Source organism: Haliotis rufescens, unplaced genomic scaffold (genome assembly GCF_023055435.1).
Source record: "Haliotis rufescens isolate VD_foot unplaced genomic scaffold, xgHalRufe1.0.p SCAF_104, whole genome shotgun sequence".
Classification (NCBI taxonomy): domain Eukaryota; kingdom Metazoa; phylum Mollusca; class Gastropoda; order Lepetellida; family Haliotidae; genus Haliotis; species Haliotis rufescens.
This window is the reverse complement of record NW_025963785.1, coordinates 613,115-640,563: the sequence shown is the minus strand read 5'-3', so window position 1 is coordinate 640,563 and position 27,449 is coordinate 613,115. Positions and strand designations below refer to the sequence as shown.

At 43.0% G+C, this 27,449-nt stretch overlaps 2 protein-coding genes across 5 annotated transcripts in view; one reads left to right on the top strand and one right to left on the bottom strand.

Annotated features, from left to right (window-relative positions):
- Nucleotides 1–2,908: 2,908 nt before the first annotated feature.
- LOC124131608 (neuroglian-like) overlaps nt 2,909–27,449 on the top strand; it is a 66,721-nt gene continuing 42,180 nt past the window's right edge. The window contains exon 1 of one of the 4 annotated variants that reach the window (XM_046494984.2): nt 2,909–3,023. The gene's annotated coding sequence lies outside the window, so the exon portion shown is untranslated. Of the gene's footprint in view, nt 3,024–26,550; nt 26,763–26,853; nt 27,057–27,449 lie in introns of those variants that run through there. The other 3 variants (XM_046494978.2, XM_046494980.2, XM_046494982.2) reach the window with 3 other exon arrangements.
- Nucleotides 6,887–7,964, bottom strand: LOC124131609. Its single transcript, XM_046494986.2, has 2 exons — nt 7,347–7,964; nt 6,887–7,200 (listed from the first exon to the last, which is right to left on the bottom strand). The coding sequence occupies exons 1-2, from the start codon at nt 7,600–7,602 to the stop codon at nt 6,932–6,934; spliced, it is 525 nt and encodes a 174-aa protein (XP_046350942.1). The 5' UTR covers nt 7,603–7,964; the 3' UTR covers nt 6,887–6,931.

The following is a 27,449-nucleotide window of genomic DNA, read 5'->3' as shown; positions in this document are numbered from 1 at the left end:
GGCATTACTGCCAGTGTGAGCGATCGGAGCCTGAATTTCTATCTGAATATGATACTAATGACTGCGAGATGATGTAACATATCTGTAACACCAGTACACCAGTAGTTATATATGTCAATCAAACCAGGGAGCTAATGGGCGTCGATACAGAATGAGTGAGTGATCTGGTTTTAACGCCTCGAGATTTCAGTTATATCACGGCGAGTCAGTTTGTGTGGGTCTGGCATGTTTTCCAGTTAGATGAAACCCACGAACATGGATATGATGCTGATACTCCACGAATCATAACGGGAACCCCAACCCCTGATCACAGGATTCTGGCACGTCTAAGGACCGCAACTCTGCACAGCGACTGACAAATCGACGCCCCCTACCCAATTTCATTTACGGAACAGCCTTGACCGAACATATAGTGCCAGTGTTGGTCATGACGTTCCATAACATATTACTACAGTTGGTAGATCTCGTCAGAACTTTGAAAAACACTACTTCGAAACACCTTCAAATAGAACACATAATGAGGGTGCGGGGAGCGTTCAGCACGTGCATGTGGTTGCTGCTTTGACGACGAAGACTACAGTCACAGTGATGGGTGATCTGAAACACCCTCCCCGTATACAACTCGCTACATTGGCAAGATTACTAAACTAACCACCAGGTACCCCTAAGGCTACAGTGACTAGATTGTTGAACCAACAAGCACGCATACAACTCGCTACAGTGACTAGATTGCTGAATCAACCACCCTGTATACACATCGCTACAGTGACTAGATTGCTGAATCAACCACCCTGAATACACATCGCTACAGTGACTAGATTGCTGAACAAACCTACCTGTATACAACTCGCTACAGTGACTAGATTAAGTAAGACGAGTTCTATGGATGAACAACTTCTTTATTACAATTAGTGCGACGTTTCGGTGTAGATCCTAACACCTTTATCAAGCAAGTGTTGAACCAACCAACCTGTTTTCAACTCGCTACAGTGACCAGATTGTTGAACCAACCACAACGTATACAACTCGCTACAGTGACTAGATTGTTGAGCCAACCAACCATTATACATCACAGGTCTAGACAAAATGGGACGCTTCATAAAATTATTATCGACCAAGGTCAACTTAAGCGAAATTTTGATTAACGCCAATGGCCAGACCCTCAACCGTGCCTTCAACGCCCTGTGTCATGTCACTTGTAATATCTGGACAGACGGCATTCGTATTTGTCACTCGTATCGTAAATCATATTGCAATGATTTGCTGTAAAATCGATGACCTTTGGACCCAAAGTGACGAGGTTAACACCAAGAGCCTGAGACTTTCTTAACGTTAATACATTTGCTTTCTAATTGGACTTCACGTGCACGGCCCGCCCCGTGAGCCCCCTTTTTTCTAAACAAAGAAAATGTGCCAGTATTCAGCTATTATTCTTGCGAGGTGCTCCACTAACAAAATGTTCCAAATATTGATTTTACTCTTCGTGGAAATTCCTCAACCGTTGTTGAACAGTTGAAAGTGCGATAGTTTTTCAGAGGTCTCGGTGTCTTTTGCGCATGCGCTTCTGAAGATTGCGTTAATGAACGCGAGGGGACGTGACTTTCAAAAGAAGTTATGTGAAAGAGCAGGATGTTCCGAGAGACGAAATGATGATTCCCTCCCAGAACCACGGCATGAATCACTCCGACTAAACATCTAAGGACAGTGACTGAGATCAGCAAGACACGTGTGATTGGGACCGGGGGCATCCATGATATCGTGGCTGACGTTGAAGTTGGGAGCCCGAAAGTTCATATTTCGGCTTTTAGAGTTGATAACAGCGCCACACCAACATCCCACAAGACTAACATACAGTTCTTGAATACATTTATGCATACGCTAAATAAACGTAATTCTACAAATGAACCGACGAATATTAGAGGAACCAACCCTCATGTCACTTAATTTCAGGACTACAGATGAAAAGGAGCTAAGTATAATAGAGCTGAGAGGAGAAGGATGAGAGTGGAATGTGGGCGAACGTTTCATGTAAAATATGTTCTGTCAGCTGTGAGAAGACTAACATCCCACCTGCATGCCTCTTTTCGGTATCCTGTTAGTTTTATCTTTAGATATAGCTCAGGACTATTCTACTCATGCTTTAATACGGAATCTTCCCACGCTTCACAAACCGATTAGCACCAAGTGAATGCGTGTAAATTGTATGTAATATTTAATATCTAATATTCCTGTATACTACTTTAATTATCCAAATATTGTGAAATTCCGACAATTGTTAAACAGTCAAGATAAACTGATAATACAAAACTTAGCCATGTATATATTCCACGCACTGTTATATAGAACTAAATTTGTAAATAATAGTTAAAATTGTGTGCAACATCTCTGTCACATGTACTATAGGCCTGGGGCCTCTTAAGTGCTTGTATAAAGATTGATTGATTGATTGATTGATTGATTGATTGATTTGATATCTAATATCATTCTAAAGACAAGTACTACATTCGTTTCAGTGAAGTGTAAACTCATTTAAAACATATTATTTTAAAAAATAGTCAAGAAGGAAAGCCATTTCGGTCGCGTCCACCCGATAGTGGTGTCTAAATATATGACATCATTGCTAGAATGACATTGCTCCCCGATCATATCATTAACCATTGGATTGCCCGGTCCCGACCTAAATGTTACAAACCGCTGTGACAAAATGCCACATGAGTAAACAACATTCACTCACTCATTAGCATCATGCCATCTTAATGCGCAGTCCAGGCGTTTAGTACGGCGAATCACAAATGTGTCATTTTTTACTTTCAGTTTCTGTTTTGTTGTGTCAATATACTCGTTGTTTGATATTCAACGGATTAGTCAGCCGAGACACAGTTTATATAGACTGGTATTCCAGTTGTGTCATTGCGTTTCATCTTTGAGTGAGGACAGCCAAAACTGACACAGTATAGGGGGACGTTTAGCTTTCCGTTGAACCCCACGACTTTTATTTCACAGCGGACGCTGAAACGTAGGAGGTAGGTGCATGAGCCACTATCAAACTATTTCAGAATTAACTTACTTAATATATCATGCTTTTGTGCCCCCATTTCACTTCGACCACGAATATCCCGAATCACCCCGAATAGGAACTTTTTCATGTTCGAAGATAAATCTCCATCATTTCTTGAATTTTTTTATTCCTAAACATGCGTACAGTTCGCGGGAGTTCGTCGAATCAGCGAGAAAGTTTTTGTTTGTCAAAAACGTCCGTGGAAAGGTCCCCGAATTACAATGTCGTGGCTGTATCGTAATCCATTCGTAGTTCATTCTCATGTTCCGTAACAGCTTCGTAATCGATTCTTTTGCATTCTTGGCTATTCTTAGAGATTCGTGGCTCCCAAAATTGTTTGTCCTCAACCCGAAAACATCCCGAAACAGCCACGAATGTCCCGAGTCAGCTACGAATCATGTAAGAATTAAGTAAGAACAACATTCAGCATATTCGTAGCTTAGTCGTAGGTGATTCTTACAATTCGTGCACGATCCGTACACGAATCCTGTAATTCGTACACGTTTCTTAACCCATTCCTGGCATTCTTCATATTTTTCAACCCGATTAGCCACGAAAGTTTGCTTTATTGGCCGAATCATCACGGATTTCGAATGTCCGATTCGGGGTGATTCTGGATATTCGTGGTCGTAGTGAAAGGGGGCAGTACTCGGTGAGTGAATTCTATTTACGCAAGAGTCAACCATAATCCAGCTATATCGGATCGGTCTCAGATCATCGAGGTCATTTTTACTATCGCCTTAGTTAAAATACTAGTGAGATACTATTGCAATATAGGCAGCTGAATAGCCTGAAAAGTAGACATGTATAATGTAGGTTTTTTTCTTTATTCGGGACCGCGTCAGTGGTCTTGTGGATGGCGCGTCTGCCCGGAGAGCGGAAGGTCAGTGTTCGATCTCCTGCCGCGTCATAATGACGTTAGTAGATGGTACTTGTTGTTACCCCCCACCTGACGCTCGGCTTTAGGGGGCTAAAACAAGAACTGATCGGCTCGGAGTCAGTATACTGTGTCTGAGTGGGGTGTTAATACTGCGGCATGGTATCTGAGTAAGCTAGTTAGCTCTATAAAAAACGGCATAAATCCGGACGCACCCGAATCACCCCCCCCCTCCCCCCACCCCCCTTTTTATTTCGAAAAAAAACTTTATTCCTGTATAAATTACCACCAAAGACAATAAATAGATCTTAATTGTGCACCCCCCTTTTAAAAAAAGCTGTATCCGGCCATGGGATTTGACCATGAAATTACAAACGTAACTGGGCTGAAAACAGTCACTGAAACACTGTAAACTAAAAGTCCAAAACAGAACTGTCCGAAGTCCGAAACAGATACCCGTTTCATCTTCATCACCATCGACTAGCTATGTCCTGTTTGTGTCATTTGAGCTGTGTGTAGCCGGTAGATTAGTAGCTTAACTGACACATGAACAAAGCTGATACGTTTTCTGATTATATTGCTTCGTCTAATATGAACCCAGCCTTTGTCGTTGTATCCATAATTGAAAAAAGCAACACCGGTTCAATACAGCCTCTGTGTTTCTGCCACGAGTCACAAACTGCAGATGTCTCTGACAACAAAGATCGCCCGATAACGAAGTGAAAAACATTAAAAACATTAAGACACAAAGCCAATAGTGTTTATGTGATGACAAGAGGGTAATAATGACCCCCGACAGCCTGTTTTGCCTGTTTTAGGCGACGGGCTGTGCCCATCGTTGGTGGCAGAGTATTGACTTGAATATTGATTATAAAAAATATTTTCCATTTATTTTACCATTACGGTCAGTTTGATGGTGAAGCTTCGTGAACTGTGTTATCATTTACATTGATAATTAAAGTCTGCATCCCTGAGAAAAACCTGTTTGATTTTCGTTAGGGGTATGTTACATAATAGCAATTCATATCCACTTCCGAAACCCTATGATACTTATCGAAAAAGATGTGGCCTATTGGCGAGAGGACATGTCAGCCTGATTAGGTGTATCATGTGTATCTTATGTCAGAGACCATATACCGATATATGGTCCCTGCTTATGTGTATCCTAACGGTATCCCAAACCAACACACTCATGTGTATACGCCTTGTATATCAGTACCTCGCTCACCGAGCACAGAGACCTCTCAGCACACGTGTATACACCTTGTATATCGGCACCTCCTCACCCAGCACAGAAACCTCTCAGCACACGTGTATCACCTTGTACATCAGTACCTCCTCACCGAGCACAGAAACCTCTCAGCACACGTGTATCACCTTGTATATCGGTTCCTCCTTACCGAGCACAGAGACCTCTCAGCACACGTGTATACACCTTGTATATCGGCACCTCCTCACCCAGCACAGAAACCTCTCAGCACACGTGTATACGCCTTGTATGTCGGCACCTCTTCACCGAGCACATAAAACCTCAGGACATGTGTATCACCTTGTATATCGGCACCTCCTGACCGAGCACAGAGACCTCTCAGCACACGTGTATCACCTTGTATATCGGCACCTCCTGACCGAGCACAGAGACCTCTCAGCACACGTGTATCACCTTGTATATCGGTTCCTCCTTACCGAGCACAGAGACCTCTCAGCACACGTGTATCACCTTGTATATCGGCACCTCCCTCACCCAGCACAGAAACCTCTCAGCACACGTGTATACACCTTGTATATCGGCACCTCCTCACCCAGCACAGAAACCTCTCAGCACACGTGTATCACCTTGTATATCGGCACCTCCCTCACCCAGCACAGAGACCTCTCAGCACACGTGTATACACCTTGTATGTCGGTACCTCCTCACCCAGCACAGATACCTCTCAGCACACGTGTATACGCCTTGTATGTCGGCACCTCTTCACCGAGCACATAAAACCTCAGGACATGTGTATCACCTTGTATATCGGCAACTCCCTCACCGAGCACAGAGACCTCTCAGCACACGTGTATACGCCTGGTTTAGAAACCTAGGGTAAATTATGTCTATTGTTTCGTTGGTGCATTGCTATCGTGGAATGACCGCAAGTCTGCACGTATCGCTCACTACTGATTATCCAACAAGTATACTTGCTGATCAGAGGGAGGTCCATACTGAAGATTTATTAACTTGTCCCTTTCTGGTAGAGTTGTTCACGTTGTTTATTGACCTGCCAGTCACTGGAGGGGTTTTACCAAGAGATTCATTGACCTGTCCCTCACTTGAGGTTTTACCAAGAGATTCATTGACCTGTCCCTCACTTGAGGTTTTACCAACAGATTTATTGACCTGTCCCTCACTTGAGGTTTTACCAAGAGATTCATTGACCTGTCCCTCACTTGAGGTTTTACCAACAGATTCATTGACCTGTCCCTCACTTGAGGTTTTACCAACAGATTTATTGACCTGTCCCTCACTTGAGGTTTTACCAACAGATTTATTGACCTGTCCCTCACTTGAGGTTTTACCAACAGATTTATTGACCTGTCCCTCACTTGAGGTTTTACCAACAGATTTATTGACCTGTCCCTCACTTGAGGTTTTACCAACAGATTTATTGACCTGTCCCTCACTTGAGGTTTTACCAAGAGATTCATTGACCTGTCCCTCACTTGAGGTTTTACCAACAGATTTATTGACCTGTCCCTCACTTGAGGTTTTACCAACAGATTTATTGACCTGTCCCTCACTTGAGGTTTTACCAACAGATTTATTGACCTGTCCCTCACTTGAGGTTTTACCAACAGATTTATTGACCTGTCCCTCACTTGAGGTTTTACCAACAGATTTATTAACCCGACCCATGGCGCAAACCAGGCGTGGGGTAGCGGATAAGTTCTTTAAGATAAATCAACACACACATGTTTCAACATTTATTCTGAGATGCCATAAACCATGAACCAGTTCAGCTGAAGTTGAATGTGACACAAATGTTCCGCGAAGCGTCTGTTTTGGTTTTCTCTCGCAAGTCGTAATCAGAGACAATTTCACTGGAATCGGCTGGTGGCGGTGCTGCAGATGACGGAATAGCAGTAGCATCATCTGGAGATGGTCTCGTGGCAGTGGCAGTAACAGACTTTTTCTGCTTTCCCCCACCATAGATGATGTCCGACACCAGCAGTTTCTGATCTTCGGATGTCCGTTTATAAGTGCGCACAATTTCGCTTCGATGGCCTGAAACATATACGCTATCAATTGTACCTTTCAAATAATAACACTACTCCAAAATAGTTGCCCACAAATAATTTATATGTTATCCTCGCCACCAATTTGGAAATAACAATATTTTTAAAACTTCAATCCGTAAAATGTTGCTTCACCTGTCTGCTCGCAAATAAGTTGCCCATCAACGTTGGCTCTGTATAGTCTGGTGGCGGATGTTGCCCTGAGAGAGTGATATGTTCGCTTTCCCTCGATTCCTGCATTCCGACACAGTCGCTTTATTATGCCTTGAAGCGTGTTGTGTCCTATCGGGAAATTGCTGAACCATCTGTCTGCCTTGGGTTTCGCTAATGGTGAGTAGTAGAAAGCGTCCATTTTCTGAACATGGGTTAGAAAGATGTCCTCGTCGCTCATCGTGTTCACGGTAAAAGTGTGTGGTTACTGTGGGAATGCACACGTTTAAAGAGAAGCTGGTCACGTGACATGACAATTGTAAAACCTCTCACAAGTATCGGCAATCTGCACGTGCAGTACGTGATAATCCCGTCAGCTAGGATACGTTTGGTTACGTCCTAGTCACGTGACATGACAATTGTAAAACCTCTCCAAAGTACCAGCAATCTGCACGTGCAGTACGTGATAATCGGCACATGCATGATCTGATCAACTTTCTATAACTTACGTCAGTACAGCGAATCAAAACGTAGTTCTCATACACTCGAATTTTTCAGGACAATATAAAGCAAGTTTTGGCATTTTATTGCAAAAAAACCGAGTTTCCCCACGGTTTCTAAACTAGATAAAACACTCCTCCTCGGTTATGCTTGGGGATGTAAAAACTTCACCCTCGGTCTTACATTTCCTCTCCCCTGTCGCCTCGGGTTTTACATCCCCAAGCATAACCTCGGAGTCCTGCTTTATCCTATACATATCGGCACCTCCCTCACCGAGCACAGAGACCTCTCAGCACACGTGTATACACCTTGTATATCGGCACCTAGCTCACCCGTCACAGAGACCTCTCAGCACACGTGTATACACCTTGTATATCGGCACCTAGCTCACCCGTCACAGAGACCTCTCAGCACACGTGTATACACCTTGTATATCGGCACCTAGCTCACCCGTCACAGAGACCTCTCAGCCCACGTGTATACACCTTGTATATCGGCACCTAGCTCACCCGTCACAGAGACCTCTCAGCCCACGTGTATACACCTTGTATATCGGCACCTAGCTCACCCGTCACAGAGACCTCTCAGCACACGTGTATACACCTTGTATATCGGCACCTAGCTCACCCGTCACAGAGACCTCTCAGCACACGTGTATACACCTTGTATATCGGCACCTAGCTCACCCGTCACAGAGACCTCTCAGCACACGTGTATACACCTTGTATATCGGCACCTAGCTCACCCGTCACAGAGACCTCTCAGCACACGTGTATACACCTTGTATATCGGCACCTAGCTCACCCGTCACAGAGACCTCTCAGCACACGTGTATACACCTTGTATATCGGCACCTAGCTCACCCGTCACAGAGACCTCTCAGTACACGTGTATACACCATGTATATCGGCACCTCCTACAAAATCCCCTTTACTTCTATAGGACACCTCTCTACTTGAAGATTTGCAGATAATGGTACCACCATATCGGGAACACTGTCAATATATACGCCATCTTCTGAAGCCACACATCACCTAGACAGATTCACGGTGCTGTCTCGACTCGACTACTGCTTGGTAACGTCACCAACGTCATACTTGAATTGGGCGACTAATGGACCGGGTTGTCAGCCTCGGTGACATGGTTGATAGCGTATCATCGTGCTCCAACGACGTGAGACGTTGCTCAATATATCAATCACTGGATTACCTGGTCCAGACTCGATTTACAGGCCGCAGTTACATAGCTGGAATATTGCGGCTTAAACAATAGACAAACACGTTACAAATTCAGCTGTTATGCCTTAAAACGTAGCGCTAAGATATATTTGTTGGAGAAGGACAAGATTCCACATGTGCAGCATGAGGCGGAACTGGAAGCGTGGGGCGTCTCAAGTCGTCAAGGTGGACTCACCGGTGTGTTATAAAGCACATCAGGGGGTACGGTTGGAGATTGCATCCCTTAGCCGTATCAGGATCTGCCGATCGTTGATTCGAATAAAAATTCGCTCCATCCTTGTCAGCGCCATCGCGTAGCTGGTAGGTTTCGCCAAAGTGGTAAACATCTACGACCTGCATCACTCTTCTTCAGCTTCAGGCCGAAACGAGGAGAGGTAGCTTTTTTAAAATATTTTCAAAATGGCGTTCACCCTAAGCGATTTACCTCAAAGCAATTCATGACATGTGTAAGAGATGTTACCTGGGAAAGATGTGTGAAATACTGTCACAAGATGCAACGGTTGACCACGACTCTGTCCCAGTCCCTAATTACTAATCTATAAAAACCATACATATATCCTTTCTCAAAACACGTTCGCCGAACTATACGCGGGAGGATCTATGCGGTGAAATCATGCAGTATTACTACTCCTTTCATACCCGAGGTATTATGTACGTAACATAAGCTCCTGTTACACCATACACAGCGTATATCTGGGAGGCGTGATGTTGGCGTAAAGTTGGTGGTACTACTGAGTTAGGTGAGGTGAGGTGAGGTGAAATTGGGTTTAACGTCGCGTCCAAGATTATTGCACTTATATAGCGACGAGCATGCACGTGTATGTGTGTGTGTGGCTGCTTGTACTAGTCCGGACTGATGCCGATTTATAGTGCTAGCTCACTGAGAAACCATGCCGCAGTTTAACATGAATACCCCACTCAGACACAGTATACTGACTCCGAGCCGACCAGTCCTTGTTTTAGCCCCTTAATGCCGAGCGCCAGACAGGGTAACAACAAGTACAATCTTTTAACGTCTTTTTGTATGACGCGGCCCGGGATCGAACCCTGGACCTTCCGCTCTCCGGGCGGACGCTCTACCACAAGACCACGGAGGCGGTACTACTACTGAGTTATCTCACAGGGATTAGAAGGTGAAGGGCTCGACGCCAAATGCACTGCCAGGCACAGGTGGGTGGGTGTTCACATAACCTGAAGGTTAGATCGCTTCACACCGCCGCGTGTCGGTGATCAGGCAGTTCAGATGAAGGTCCACACACCACATGATTCTTGAGTGGGGAGAGAGGGGGGGGGGGGGGGGGGGGGGGGGGGGAGGCATCAGCAGTGATGACCCCCGGGTACAGATGAGGTGTCTTCAGTGACCGGCAACAGGATCGAAGACCACTAAGATGATTGGGCATGTTTAATCAGAGGCGCCTCGAATCGTCTCGCCCTAAAGTAATTGCAACTGCATCAGGTGAAGGTCTCCCATGGACCCTGCGCTGGTGATTCTTGAGTTGCCTCTGTGTGTGTCACAAACACGGACTTCAGTTACATAAATGATTACTTTCAAGACCCTCGTGATATTGTGGTAACTTTATTTCGTCTGTGGGTGTATTTAATTGACATTGTCCTTCAAGATGCTTGTCCTTTTCAGGGTAAATTTCCCTGGTGTATTTGACTATTTACCAAGGACTTTCTCTCGCTGTTTGCCTTCTGAAACAGGAATTACCTCCAGACACAGATCTGATAAGGTATTATGATCTGAAATCGGATATCTTGATTATTAGATGACATTTTATTAGCGTCATTTATCGGTGAGTTTAATTATACGGCTGTAAAAATCTTATGTGACCAGACAACCAAGTGGTTGATATACTGAGCAACGTCCAACGTCTTCGGGTATGATGACACGCAATGATCTAAATCAAGGAGCATGACTACCAGATCCATTCACTTGCAGACTTGGACAAAGATGGGTTGCGACCATGGCGACTAGATCTAGCCCAGAAACCATACGGGGTAGTTTATTGAAACATGTTTAACTAAAAAACTGCGACTGATTCCATACGTGATCGAGAATGGACCAGACAAACCAGATGTGTGAGTAATAATAATAAAATATCGGCTAATGATGACATTAAATCTGCACAGACTGGTATCTTTAAGTGGGGCCGAGCCAGCAAGTAGAATCCACATTCAGCATGGATAGTGACCACCCAGCAAGTAGCGTCCACCTTCAGCATTAAAATCGACCACCCAGCAAGTATCCACATTCAGCATAGATAGTGACCACCCAGCAAGTAGCATCCACATTCAGCATGGATAGTGACCACCCATCAAGTAGCGTCCGTATTCAGCATTAAAATCGACCACCCAGCAAGTATCCACATTCAGCATGGATAGTGACCACCCAGCAAGTAGCATCCACATTCAGCATGGATAGTGACCACCCAGAAAGTAGCGTCCACATTCAGCATGGATAGTGACCACCTATCAAGAAGCATCCACATTCAGCATGGATAGTGACCACCCAGCAAGTAGCATCCACATTCAGCATGGATATCGACCACCCATCAAGTAGCGTCTACATTCAGCATGGATAGTGACCACCCAGAAAGTAGCGTCCACATTCAGCACGTTTGGCGACCACCCATCAAGTAGCGTCTACATTCAGCATGGATAGTGACCACCCAGCAGGTAGCATCCACATTCAGCATAGATAGTGACCACCCATCAAGTAGCATCCACATTCAGCATGGATAGTGACCACCCAGAAAGTAGCGTCCACATTCAGCATGGATAGTGACCACCCAGCAAGTAGCATCCACATTCGGCATGGATAGTGACCATCCAGCAAAAGCGTCCACATTCAGCATGGATAGTGACCACCCAGCAAGTAGCGTCTACATTCAGCATGGATAGTGACCACCCATCAAGTAGATAAGGGTAAATAACCTGAGGCCTTTTCTGCCTTGACCTTTAGCGAGCAAGAGTACGTGATACAGGGAGTACGTGATTGCCCTGGAATTCCCGCTTGAATTTCCACAAGTACTAAGGGCGAATTTTCCTGGAATCTCCATGTCGACATGTGTTTGCCCTTGGATCCACCTTGGGCACAACACTGGGTACTGGGGACTCACCTGACCTTAATCCCAATGGGGGACGAGCATGGGGACATCTCGTTTCTAGGGCTCCTTGTGGTCTACCGGTGTATCATCATGGAATATTCATGGATACAAAATGAGTACTGTAGTGAAGTGTTGTTCCTCGAAATCCCGCAGAAAACAAATGTCCCGGGGATCTACTTGAATACATTGTCCTCGAATCCCAGTGGGTACAGGAACTTTGTACAGGTGATTTGTTCTGCCGTTGAATCCCGTGGGGACAGGAACTTTGTACAGGTGATTTGTTCTGCCGTTGAATCCCGTGGGGATAGGCGTGGGTGTCAGAGTGCAGAGCAAGTAGATACATATACGCAGTCGTGCCTTGTTCATTATACTGTGTCCCCGAGATGATCCGAGTTAGAACTGGTCTTCAGAAACACATCCTTGTCGTAAGAGGCGACTGACAGGATCGGGTGGTTGATGCATGTCATCATAGTCCAACTGCATAGATCGATGCTCATGATATCAATCACTAGATTATATGGTCCAGACTCGATAATTTACAGACCGACGTCAAATAGCTGGAATATTGCTGAGTGCGGCGTTAAACAACAAACAACCATAATGGTACTGTATATGTGACTGCATATTATATGTCTCACGTGCGTCTGGCGCCGTTACACACATGGCGCCGCGAGGTATGTCGGATGAAAACAGATCCAACGTATGGTGGAAGACCCGTGAACATCTGGGGTAAATAGGTCTTCAGCAACCCATGCTTGCCATAAAAGGCGACTGTGCTTGTCGTGAGTGGCGACTAACGGGATCGGGTGGTCAGGCTCGCTGACTTGGTTAATGCATGCCATCGATCCCAATTGCGTGGATCGATGCTCATGATATCAATCACTGGATGGTCTGGTCCAGACTCGATTATTTACAGACCGCCGTCATATAGCTTGAATATTGCTGACTGCGGCGTTAAACAATAAACAAACCAACAACGTATGGTTATATTTTGATGTCTTTGAGGACAAGTTAAAAGCTGTATGTTCACATTGTGGCATACCGTTGTCTTTTAAAGCCAGCACCACTTCAACGATGAGAAACCATCTCAAGATGAAGCATTCTAAAGCTGATCGTTAGTTCTACATCGACGTATACAAAACAATAGACTCTCCTCAACATGCTCAACTCCACGATCAAGGCACCATTTTACAAACTACACACGATTGGCGATAACAAAGGCACATGCTCTCATTATTCAACTTAATACCAGTAATAACGTCCTTAAAACAACTATATTAACTATATTATATTATATTATTATAACTATGTATGTATAATTAAATATGGCATCATACATGTTCAATGGTCGAAACGTGTTTGAAAATACGGGGAATATGAATTTGAATTTGTAAAAAGTAACTACAATCCAATTTAATAATGCAAAATAAGCCGTAAATATGCCGGGGTATTATCTCAACTGCGTTCCGTGAACATATCGTAGAATATTTTTTAAAGTAATCCACCCTTGTTGCTACATATGTGTATACTTTTATGTCGGCAGAGATCAGTTTGTGAAAACTAGTTTATGCTATAAGAAATCTATTGAAGTAAATTGTAAAGTTTGTATTATTTAGACTTCGGATTAAACTTACTTTCTTCCCTCAGTTCAGATGTTAGTTTTTCTCCCCCTGAAATTGCGTTCTTGGAAGTTCCTATATTAAATGTAAACCTCCCTATATGAACCCCGCAAGATGTGTCCTCGCTCGGCGACCTCGCAATCTGGCGGCCTCCAATAAGAGTACTCTTGAATGATGACCTTCGAGTACTCGAGTATTTATTTTCCTACCCGTTTCAACCCTAACACGTGTAAATAGTTTCTGTGTTTGAACGTCTGAGTGTTTTTCAAAGACCCCCATGCACCACCGGAGTTGCACTGTTGTGACTTATTACGTTAGCCCAGGTAAGACAACAGCTGGTCTCACCTGACGCTATAGTGCTGTCTGATGTTGTTGCTATCAATAATTCAAAACCAACCCGGCCAGATCACAGCGGGGTGCCCGGTCAATAGCGTCCGGGAACAATCAGGGAATAAAATCCGGGCCCTTTAGGCGGCGTGTTTTGTATGCTTACATGAACAGGCAACACCCAAGAGTTCTATATTGAAACAAGGAGCCTATATAATGTGTACCTTTGAATAATATATAGGATAGATTTCATATCACTTTTTTCTCATATTTGATTTCACAGCTTACAATTGGCATAGCACAATAAAAGCTTCTGTAACGTGATGTAACAGGTTTTAGATGCCCAAGTTCAGATCAGTTTTAACCGCAGCGCATGTGTATGAGTCACGGTGACTTATAAGGGCATGACATACAGCAGACAAACAGATATTATGGTGTTTTGTACACAATCAAAACAGGAGGGAACACGCCCGGCGTTGTCTGCAATACGTGGTAGAAACAAACGCCCAGAGAGCATCACTCTCCACTCAACATCTACACCAACAGCAGGCTGAGATGTCCCTGACGCCCCAGTGCAGCACACATTACTTGCACTCTGCAGCTGGCGCCGGGAAGGTGCGCCCGACAAGACATAACTCATGTCCGCATTGCATGCTTGACTGAATAACACTAAGAAAAATTATCCGCCGTTTTAAAGTTTTTGACGTTGCATTGATTTTGTTATACAATTCTACTGCTGTAGTCGACGTTTAGCGCCAGTTGCTGATTCGTTGGTGTTCACGGTGTGGGGGCATTAATAGCTGAATGATATAATCGATGTTCGTGTACTTGCGTTACACGGTACTTGCATCGATTAATCAGCAGGATAAATGTATGTCAACCGTTTCTTCATGTCTATTACCATATGAATTCCTTTGCACAGTCCTAAATAGTTAACGCTCCCAACAACCGTACGCATCTCCTCTAGATTGTATGCGGTCACGAACTTACATGCTATTTAGGTCCGTGGTACTGTGGCTGAACAGGTAGTTTTAGCGTCATTTATATTTCCGCGGATACGAAATTTAAACTGGCATTCCTTTCAAGTATCCGGGTTGTTGTAATACCGCATTGTCTTCTCCACAGCTTTCCAATTAATTTGGACAACAGTAACGCCTAACGTTATCCACCTAACCTTATAAGGTCATAACCACACCTGCCAGCGTCAGGGGGCATAATCCCGGATCATTAGGTATCGTCTAAATAGCTTCTGCTTCGCTGAGCGCAGTGACCATCGTTAATAGCAATTCGTGTTCTTGACCGCTTCAATCATTTGTAATGGACTTGTGTGCGTCACGTTAGAAAATGACCACCTCGTGAAGCCCCTTGTCAATATGAAGGGGACGTAACTGCAGTGGGTGTAGTAACCGGAGATAATTATTCGTCATTCAAGTGTTGACAACAGACCTGTTCATGAAAACACACAACGACAAAGTAGATAGATAATGCGTCGTTCTCGTTAATGGGATAGGTTTGAAATTCGACATTTGGAGGACATGCATTGTAGCAAGTGAAATGAAACAAATATGTTCATTGTATGTTTTGATTTGATATCCTCTCCATACATATACGTTCTTGATGACCGCCATGATTTGAAAAGGTTGACATGTCAGGTGCGTATCAAAATACCAACCCAGGTGTGAGCGACACTATGCGAATAAACTAACTGTCTCGGTGATTCATGCGATGAAACTTTACACGATAGGTCCTATAGCTAGATGGCGAGGCCGCCATATATTCTACTTCTTGGGTAGCTTGGTCAGTTGGCAGTCCTATCAAATTTGATTCAAGCCATTCGAGAAACAATCCATTCTCGAGGATCCAGGGTATAATATATCCATTCTATTACGATTACCCTGGGCACAATCATTTCGGAAGTGACGTCATTATCTCCATCAACACTACCACTAACTTAACACAGAATTCCTCTCATTCGTGAGAGTTACTAGTATTTGACTGTACGGCTGTGCCATCCCGCGCCATTCCAACCGGGATACGAAAGACGCTATGGTAGGTAATTATTTATCAAGTATTTACCATAGTAGAATATCTGTGATATCTAGAACTTGAATTCGACTGGAGATTGGCCTCGTGGCGTTATATCCTCTCACTCTGAAGGAAAGGAATATAGAGAGACTCAACAAAAACACGCGTGTAGTCATAAATTAACGATTGTACATACATACCGACATGAGAATCTTTACAGTTCATTACATTTTTCGTGTTCAGTGAATCGTTACATCCAGACAACTGGATTGCTTCTATTCACACTACTAATAGAAAGTATATACCAATATCAAAATATATATTAACGTGACTTACAATGTCAATTCTGTTTACTGTATTCAAGGGCATTGTCCCACCTACAAGGGTACACAACTTTACAATTGGCAATAGGCAACGGAGGTACATATCATTAAAACGTTGGAATGGCATTGTTAAAGAAGTGATTTTCTAAATATAATGCTAGTTTACAGAACTTCATTAGATTAACTGCAACGGAGGTTGGGCTTTCACACAGTAAAATACGAAATGAATTGAATGTACACTTTGCAATATATCTCTTTGGTATATAAACTTTTCTCATTTCATTATATAATGGACATTTTAATATGACATAACATTAATTTTTAATCAAATTTAAATTACAAAATGTGCATGCAGATGTGCGTGTATTCTTTGCGAACATGTATAGCCATCGACCAATATCTGTTTGTTGGCCCGTCCAACCAGCTCTCAATTGAGCTTAATATCCTGTGTTGAACAGGGATTTTTTTTATTAAGTAAGTAATGTTCTGGTTTCAGATTTTTTTTTATAAAAAATAATTTTCATATCTCGAGCTTACACTTTATCGCTGCTTGACATTCCTGACAGGTAATATCTCTTAAAATCAATTTCAATTCATTTAAAAAGTATTTTACAACACACAACACAATATCAATACCTATAATTATGTGTATGCATACTTGTCAGAGTGCCCTGTTTTATATGCCATACACGTTCTTTTGTCCGGGGGGTGGTGCGTGGGGGCGGTCGGGTAGCCTAGTGGTTAAAGCGTTCGCTCGTCACGCCGAAGACCCGGGTTCGATTCCCGACATGGGTACAATGTGTGAAGCCCACTGGTGTCCCCCACCGTGATATTGCTGGAATATTGCTAAAAGCGGCGTAAAATCATACTCACTTACTCTCTTGTCGGCGCATTGTGTCATCCTTCCCGCCATAATGAAGGGCAGGATAAGCGGCTTATTCTCCACTCTCCGCTCAGATTAGACTATGATAGCGGGGTCATTTTAAGATGGGGATTACATTTTTTCCCACAGGTCTTGAGTATGAAATATGCGCGTAAGGGATATGACATTTTTTTGGCAAAATTCACAAGATGAATCGCCGCAGGCAGCTGTAGTTTTGCTGTTGTGACGTAAATCCCTGCCCTCACATCACGAGATGACAAATGAGATCTACCTGGTATTTGACAAGGGGGGTTTCTCTGCCAGCAGTATAGGGCTGAAACAGGTATGACGTATCATCGTGGTACATGCATGACCTAGTGGCTGAGGGGTAGCGTCGCGTTCAACATATAACTTACTTGTGTGTATGTGTGTGTGTGTGTGTGTGTGTGTGTGTGTGTGTGTGTGTGTGGTTGGGGGGGGGCGTACATGTGTGTGTGTGTGCGTTTGTTTTTGTGCTAGTCCGGGCTTATGCCGTTTTCACAGTGCTACCTGTTTGATAGTCCCGTTACGTGAATGTCAAGCCGTAAACGTGAACCTCAAGCCGAAAACGTGAACCTCAAGCCGAAAACGTGAACCTCAAGCCGACAACGTGAATGTCAAGCCGACATATTATAAATAGAAACTGGCCTGTGTTATGAGAAAAGACAATGGCGTGCATGTAAAGTTAGCTGCAAGGAGTGCCCCTCACCATCAACTTCCTCATCTTGTGATAAAACAGAATGACAACAGGCGAAACTACTGCCGTACATTATTGCCTGAAACCCAGTCAGATTTCTATATTTATATCTTGGAATTTATCGGGAAATTGTAACCGGAGATAGAGCTTAACAAGGGGAAGTAACTTATCGGGGCTGTACGTGAGCGGTCACTTGAGGCAACCAGTAGCGATTCAAGTATACTCGGGCAATTGTAGAGTACTCCGGCAGCCGTAATATAAGTACGGGATTATTTGTTGTTAGTTGTTTGTGCGATTTATGAAGGCCACGGTGACTGTAAATACAAATTTTATTTGTTAAACTGGTTAAATAGCGACATTTTGATGTGCAGAGTTGTGTCTCTTTGTTGCGAAAGGATCGTGAGTTCGAATCCCAGATTCGCCGCCTTTGTGATCCATGGTCATCAACATACCCGTGTTGTCACCAACATGGTAAACCTCTTTGACCCCAACTCACTCATCCACACACGACCCGTGAAGATTCCGGGGTAGAATAGGTCTTCAGCAACCCATGCTTGCCGTAAAAGGTGACTATGCTTGTCGTAAAAGGCGACTAACGGGATCGGGTGGTCAGTCTCGCTGACTTGGTTGATGCATGTCATCGACCCCAATTGCGTGGCCGATGCTCATGATATTAATCACTGGATTGTCTGGTCCAGACTCGATTATTTGACAGACCGCCGTCATATAGCTGGGATATATTGCTGAGTGCGGCGTTAAACAACAAACAAACCAACCAATCAACCACACACAATCCAAAAAATATAGTTTTCGATCTCATTATTATTAGACATTTTACTCCGTTACGATACAGCCATATGCTTGACGGAAAAAAAGATCTGGTTTGAATGCGATTGAGTCTTTTTATAATTTATTTTGTAATTTAATTTCCGAGAGTTGAGCACATTATAAATTGGGTGGATCATGCACTTTAAAAGGTAAGGGTTCAAAATATCAGGGCGGCCGGGTAGCCTAGTGGCAAAGCGTTCGCTCGTCACGCCGCAGACCCGGGTTCGATTCCCGACCTGGGTACAATGTGTGACGCCCGTTTCTGGTGTCTACCTCCGTGATATTGCTGGAATATTGCTTAAAGCAGCGAAAAACCAATATCACTCACTAAGAATATAAATATCCTGAATTACACCGATATAGTCGAAGTGGACAATTTTCAGCTTCTTGGCGATTCACTGAATTAGCTATGATTCAAAACGCATGGCAAGGAAGCCCATTTTAACCCTCATGTCTTCAGCGACACAGTTTTAATTTCTCTCGTGTTTTTCATCAGTTGTAATAAAACTCTTCCCAGCTTTTCAGCCTGAGGGATGCGTTTTCACGAGTGTCTTTGTCCGGGGTTGGGGCATAAACAAGAGCCTGGGTGTCACCTACAACAATATAATGCTGTTATAGGACAGAAGAACTATATGACTCACAAACTTAATCTCAGAACATTGTATTTACGGCCACACTTCTAGCGCCGAGTCGGGAACATTCCATATACAAAATCCTGCATAATAGGTCGGTGACCGATCACTATAAGCAGGCAGTATCGACGAAGCGTCGTCTGAATTGCGTGCTATAATAAAGCATCTTAAGAACTCGAATGCACTTTAAATAGGTCACATAAATTATATGTCCTGTCTGAATGCGGAGTGTGTGATGACATGCTTTTTGGAGACGCATGCGCGGAATCAACTTTTGTGTCAAAGGAGTGGTGTACTTTGTGATCACTAGTCAATAATATAGTTTTTAAGGTGGGTGCAAATGAACTGCAAAACCCTATAAAACTTGGAAATGTATATAACTATAGGTTTCTTCAAAACCAAAGTGTGCATTGAAGAGGGTAGGAGTGGATGACTATAGGCTAAAACCTGAGCACAATGGATTTGTAATAATGCATACTACAAGGTGTGCACTTTATTGTCCTTATATGGCAATATATGTGCACGCTGCAGGTGTCGTACTTCCTGTACAACAAGCTCTATACACTGATCAATACTTTGTTCGGGAAACGATGAAGTCTCCTCGCCCCCGTTTTCCCTTGCCGGCAGTGTGACTTAGTCAATTATATAGCAATGTTAAGAGTCAGGACTTCCCCTCTGACTGCCGGATATGCTCTATACTACGTACATTGAACACCCCATTCATCACAGTGTGTCCCGCCGTGCCCCCGGTATGACGCGTTGAATACCATGACACAAACACGGCTACTTCTCACAACTAGTAGTTGTCGTCCGAGGCGCCGTTATTTGCTGTGCACAGTTACGTCCCTTGGGCACGCCAGAACGTCTGAGACCTGCATCACTTCGGGCTTTCCTCCCACATTAAGCTGATACGCCGTGATATACCTGCAATGCTGTTAAAAGCGGCGTAAACCCAACTCATGCACGCAGATCCGTCCATAGACATTGTTCGTAGAATGTTACGGAAATATTTTAGCAGTGACAGGTATCCCATTTGGGTAGATTGGTGCTCATGATGCCAATCACTGGATTATCTGGGCCATTCAGCCGTCATACAGCTGAAATATTGCTGTGCGGCGTTAAACAACAAACAAAAGTTAGACTTAACGTCTGAGACCTGTTGACTGTCCCGTTTGCCTTGGACACTCGTAGCTGTATGGTTATGACTGGACTATCAATGTAAACAAAATTGATCTAATTACGACAAGTGTTAATCAATACGGAATACAAAAGAGGTAATCAGCTCTATAAATCACTCTTCTGAGATCGATCTAGGCCCGGGGACGCTACAGTCTGTGAGACTTACCCGTACTCTTAACTAAACGCTCATTGATGGGTCTGACACTCCGCAAGCGCCTCGTCCTTCAGTGCAGGATTGCCTGTCCCACACCATGCGCTATAAAACGGACTCGTCCTTCAGGGCTGTGGTACGGGGGGTCCCGAGCCTTTTTGCCCGAGTGCAATATGCTAGATGTCATGAAATGGGTTTTTTTCTGGTCGCGGATGCCAAAATTTCATTATTGAAATATTTATACATCCTTTTTTCTTGCAAAGAGTGACAAATCAAAGAGAAATTTAGCCCTAGGCTTATACACGTGTGTGTATGACGTGAGGGTGTCAGCACGGGCAGACATCCACGGGGTGTCATGTAGATTCCGACCTATTAGAGATAGTCATCAAGTCATACAAAACGGCTGGTGGACCTCAAATAACACGTTGCCTAAAATTATAATCCTCACCATGGGACTGTCTTTTTTGTACATAGGGGCGGAGGGGTAGTCTAAAGTACTTTAGTGGTTAAAGCATTGACTCGTCACGTGGAAGCCCCGGGCTCGATTCCCCACATGCGTACAATGTGTGAAGCCAATTTCTGGTGCCCCAGCCGTGATATTGCTGGACTATTGCTACAAGCGGCTTTAAACTACACTCATTCGCTTACCTTTTTTTAAACAACGTCATAGAATGTAACGAAAAGGTTCTAGCGATGATGAGTATCCCAGTTACGTTAATGGATGCTCATGATAACATTTACTGGATTGTCTTGTCCAGACTCGATTCTTTACAGACCGCCATAAAATTGGAATATTGCTGAGTGTGGCGTAAAACAATACCCCACCCCCCCCCCACCCCACCCATTTCTTTTTAAAAAGATAACAAGGCTGATGTAGATACAGATCAAACTAGAGGGCTTGAGAACCTGAGGTAACACCTGGCCTAAAAATAAATATATATAATCGTCAGCATGCAGCTACCTTTTCTGCAAACAACATCTTGATTAAACGTATGTCTCAATACAAACATTTAATATAGGTACACACAGGGCTACAACAGTAAGCTGACATGCCTTCATACAGGGCTACTACAGTAGACTGACATGCCTTCATATAGGGCTTATACAGTAGGCTGACATGCCTTCATACAGGGCTGCTACAGTAGGCTGACATGCCTTCATACAGGACTACTGCCGTAGAATGACATGCCTTCATACAGGGCTACTACAGTAGGCTGACATGCCTTCATACAGGGCTACAACGGTAGACTGACATGCCTTCACACAGGTCCACTACAGTAGACTGACATGCCTTCATACAGGGCTACTACAGTAGGCTGACATGCCTTCATACAGGGCTACTACAGTAGGCTGACATGCCTTCATACATGGCTACTACAGTAGACTGACATGCCTTCATACAGGGATACTACAGTAGACTGACATGCCTTCATACAGGGCTACTACAGTAGGCTGACTTGCCTTCATACAGGGCTACCACAGTAGGCTGACATGTCTTCATACAGGGCTACTACAGTAGACTGACATGCCTTCATACAGGGCTACTACAGTAGGCTGACTTGCCTTCATACAGGGCTACCACAGTAGACTGACATGTCTTCATACAGGGCTACTACAGTAGAGTGGCATGCCTTCTTACAGGGCTACTACAGTAGGCTGACATGCCTTCATACAGGGCTACCACAGTAGGCTGACATGCCTTCATACATGGCTACTACAGTAGACTGACATGCCTTAATACATGGCTACTACAGTAGGCTGACATGCCTTCATACAGGGCTACTACAGTAGGCTGACATGCCTTCATACATGGCTACTACAGTAGACTGACATGCCTTCATACAGGGATACTACAGTAGACTGACATGCCTTCATACAGGGCTACTACAGTAGGCTGACTTGCCTTCATACAGGGCTACCACAGTAGGCTGACATGTCTTCATACAGGGCTACTACAGTAGACTGACATGCCTTCATACAGGGCTACTACAGTAGGCTGACTTGCCTTCATACAGGGCTACCACAGTAGACTGACATGTCTTCATACAGGGCTACTACAGTAGAGTGGCATGCCTTCTTACAGGGCTACTACAGTAGGCTGACATGCCTTCATACAGGGCTACCACAGTAGGCTGACATGCCTTCATACATGGCTACTACAGTAGACTGACATGCCTTCATACAGGGCTACAACGGTAGGCTGACATGCCTTCATACAGGGCTGCTACAGTAGACTGACATGCCTTCATACAGGGCTACTACAGAAGACTGACATGCCTTCATACAGGGCTGCTACCAGTAGGCTGACATGCCTTCATACAGGGCTACTACCAGTAGGCTGACATGTCTTCATACAGGGATACTACAGTAGACTGACATGCCTTCATACAGGGCTACTACAGTAGACTGACATGCCTTCATACAGGGCTACAACAATAGGCTGATATCATAAAGGTTAGTTGTTGATTATATATAAAGCAAAACACTCTCGTATTTATAATGTAATATTTTAAAATGAACATCAAACTAGCTTCACTTGGCATAAAAATATCTCAATGTACGTGGCGGTGCAACCACAGAAGGTATGTATTAAGAGCTGGAGGGCTACAAGACGACACCATGCAGTGTTATGCAAGTTGCTGTGCAATGCAATTAAATACATACATAGTCTATGTATCATATATTGCCATATACTAATGATAAAGAGCTACATCACACGTGTGTGACTTCCTGTCGAGCTCTCCATGACGTCACCTGATTCGGCGACCTTGCACCTGTTTCACTCACCAGACGCGCATGTGTGTGACTTACATCACTGTCTGTGTGTCATATCCACACATACACAGACCCGGAACTGGTGATCACATCTATCACTTTCATGTCTTTGTCCCATGTGTGTTTCCTCTCATCACTTCGTTTCCTTTGATCAATTTAAATTTAGATTTAATTTAGCGAGATTTGTGTAGACTTTATCATTATGAAACTACCATTGTTGTTATCACAATGTGACAAATAAATAACACGGAATTTGTACATTGAACTTTATTTTAGACAATGAAACAAATGATTGCATTGATAAATTCCACGTAAAGTACAGCGTTGTTTTTACTTCCTCTAGATCGGCAGTATGTGATAAGCCTTGTATTTCCATACATAATTGCCTAAAGTCTATAGAATAACGTTATAACGTCTCTGAGGATATATATCTATATCTAAATTGAAACAAGCAACTACATTTAAACTAGAAAGAAACACATGTTAGATGGAGTTTCAGAAACAATGGAAAATCTAGACTTGCTTTATTTAGGGCTGTATCATTACCCAGAGAGCTGAGCGGAAGGGAAGCCCTTAGCTATTAACATATACTTTCTGTATATATCCAGTGGAGCAAGTTTGATGTTCATTTTAAAAAATTAATGACGAGAGCATTATGTTTTTAATCATCAACAACTAACCCTGTATGAAATCAAAAGTAAACATACTATGAATGTGGGACTGAGACAGGCTACATAAAGCCCAGTTTGCTATGTGTATACAGAAGAGAAGAGAGAATAGCCACAACAGGCCTATACGAGACACATACATACTTATAATTAAAAGACAAATATATTAGAACATTAAACATAAATAATCATTGGTTCATGCCATGTTATATATGCAGAATATTTACATATCAACTAATTTTAAGAAATGAAATGTTTATTAAAGAAATGAATAATTTACATACATAGTGATATTTATTAGTTATTAAATCTGAATAATTAATAAAATGGGGGTAGCTCGTTTAACATTACATTAAATAAAACGACTTGTTGGGTGGCTGCATTTATATACAAAAGGATCCAACTTTAAATCAGAATAAAAAGGGGTATCAGGAAGTAAATATATGTTACAGTCAATGTGTAAAATCGGTCAATTGATAAAATGACTCAGACAATTTACACATTGGCTGTAACACACACAACCAATTCCGAGGAATATTCATTAACCCCAATGAGAAATGTCTGCGTTGGTCCACGACATCCAAGCTTATCCTACCATTGCACCTCGTCTATATCCATTTCAACGTGTGTAATGACTTTAATTAACACCATGGAACGTAAAACACATGTCGCCATTACAGATAAACGATGGGCTCTATATCAACGTTGAAAACATCACGCACCAAGATATAGTCATGCATTCCTTTATAGGTTCAAAGGTATCAATAGATGTTAATACATGTGTAAACAGTGTATAAACTGGCCGTGAATGTGTGCACACATCGATGCGTCATCTATGTTATCTATATCTACTGTGTGGTATATAGTTATCAAAATACAGCGACATGTCATGATGAATAAGACAATGTTATACCCACAATGCATCATATATGGATTTTAAAAAATACATAAATTTTGTGCCCTACAATCAGATCCGACACGTATTCTTCACACAGGGACCCACAAATGACAACAAGCGTTTTGTTATGTATTACGAATTTGTTTAGAAGCTCATAATTCTTGTCTTAATCAATTGACGTGACACTGCTTGGTGTTCTGTTGACTAAGAATTCATCCCGTATGGAATTATATATGCTTTGTACAAAGATCTTTGTGTTTTTATATTATGTGTTAAACAAATTCAAATTCTGCCTTGATTTATTTTGTGTTTTCTCAGAGGCCATGTGTGTGTGTGTGTGTGTGTGTGTGTGTGTGTGTGTGTGTGTGTGTGTGTGTGTGCGTATCTATATGTAATAGATCATGTATATGTTGGTGTACACTAGGATTGCATGCCACGAACTCATAAATTTTAAATTAATTTTAATTTTATATCACATTACGTTTCTTGCTTAAAACCGGTAGTGTATATGATCTTTCTTATATACAGGCTCCTTCTTTGAATAAACAAAATGCCACCGTGGCCATAAAACAATAAAGCAATAAACCGTCACCATTTGCAGCACCTTAGTAATGTGGGGATAAATTAATTACTCTAATTACCCCCTAAAGCTATTTATCGTAAGTTCGCTACCCCCATCCACCCTCGTCAACTGAAGCGCCAGGGGTCAGATTACAGGCAGACAATACCATTTACATATGATTCAAAAAAAAAAAAAAATTTTAAAAACCTCTTTACCTAACTTGTCGGAACCAAAATCATTGTCACAAAAAAATGTAAGAACATGTCTGCTGAATTTCTAGTCTGTATTGTCTGTATGGTATGCAAAAGGCAAGTGAGTATCTCGTAATTCAAAGCTGAGTTGACACATGGTTAATTAACAATTAATGCTCAAATGAGAATTCTCTCGCGATGTGATTGCGAAAAGTAATTTGGATTTGTCCACAGTCTTGGCACCCAGCTAGTGTATGAGGCGTTCAGACTTGTCAGCACTCCTGTGTTATTTGCAGACAAAATCGATAGTTGTGCTGGAAAATGCTTTAGTTATGCTTGGCAGCATCCGTTTATATGCATTAGAAGTCTTCTGGTAAAAAATAATATTGCAATTCGGGAACAGACTATAAAGATCGATTGCTAACATATTTGATTCTCTGCACATGTGCTAATCAATTCGACAAAATGTCAGTCACTGTCACTGCAAATTAATTTCTTAAGACGTTTTGGAGAGGCGTTCGTTGTGAGTAATCCAACAAGCCTTGATCGTGGAGATAATAAAATTTAATCCTGTGCTCTACGTCATCACTTTAGGTGGACACTACTAGGTGCGCGCGCTTACCTGTTTATCCGGCGCTGTGACGCTCTGGCGACATCCGTATTCACAAACTAGTAAGTGTTAAGTGATCAAGTTATATTATAGGATTGTTTTCCTTTACCTCATCTTGCAGGAGACGTCATATTGATAAACAACCCCCATTGTGCACTGGACATTGGTAAGTTGTCTTTCGCTGGGGGTGACCGTACCTACGGGATTTTCAAATTGACCTAGTTAGACATGTCTCGGAACGGATACCGATGAGTCACACACAAACGTCGGACATACCTGTGATCGGTCGCTTATGAAGATCAAGGATTGGGATGTGATATATTTCTGTTTGGTATTTGTGATTTGGCTCGGTTTATCAAACCAGTGGAATAGACGTTGATAACTGTGGTGTTATTTTTAGTGCACCGGGAGTACTTTTACTTCGCTCTCAGGCGCCGACACGCGCGACAAGTTGTCTAAAGTAAGTGCGTTCATTTACATCAGGTGTAAATTCCAATAGATCTCATAAACAGTGTTGTATCGTAGCCTCTGACTCTTCCCCATGTGGCTGTGTGGTATCGCTGAGTTTGCAGCTTTCGGTAGATGTAGGGGTTTGTTTGTCATGTTCACTGAAGCGCGGCCTATGTACCTGTGTGTGACGAGCAGGTAGCTCAGGTGTGTGGCTTCACCTCATCGGAGCATCTGTGTTTTAAGTTTGTACGGCCAATTTGCTGTTCTCCATTTTCATTCAAACAAAATATAAATTCTACTTTCATCAATTTAATGTGACCGGTGGCATGTAAGCTAATGTCTCAAGAATGAGGGATGAGTGAAATTATTCCCCCAGCCCGAGTTATTTTTAGATTCGTGTGGG

Bases quoted from the DNA above. Each gene is read 5' to 3' on its own strand.
- LOC124131609 (XM_046494986.2), bottom strand. From the start codon at position 7,602: ATGAGCGACGAGGACATCTTTCTAACCCATGTTCAGAAAATGGACGCT. The intron at 7,201-7,346 runs GTGAAGCAACAT...TATATGTTTCAG, and splicing joins ACTTATTTGCGAGCAGACAG to GCCATCGAAGCGAAATTGTG.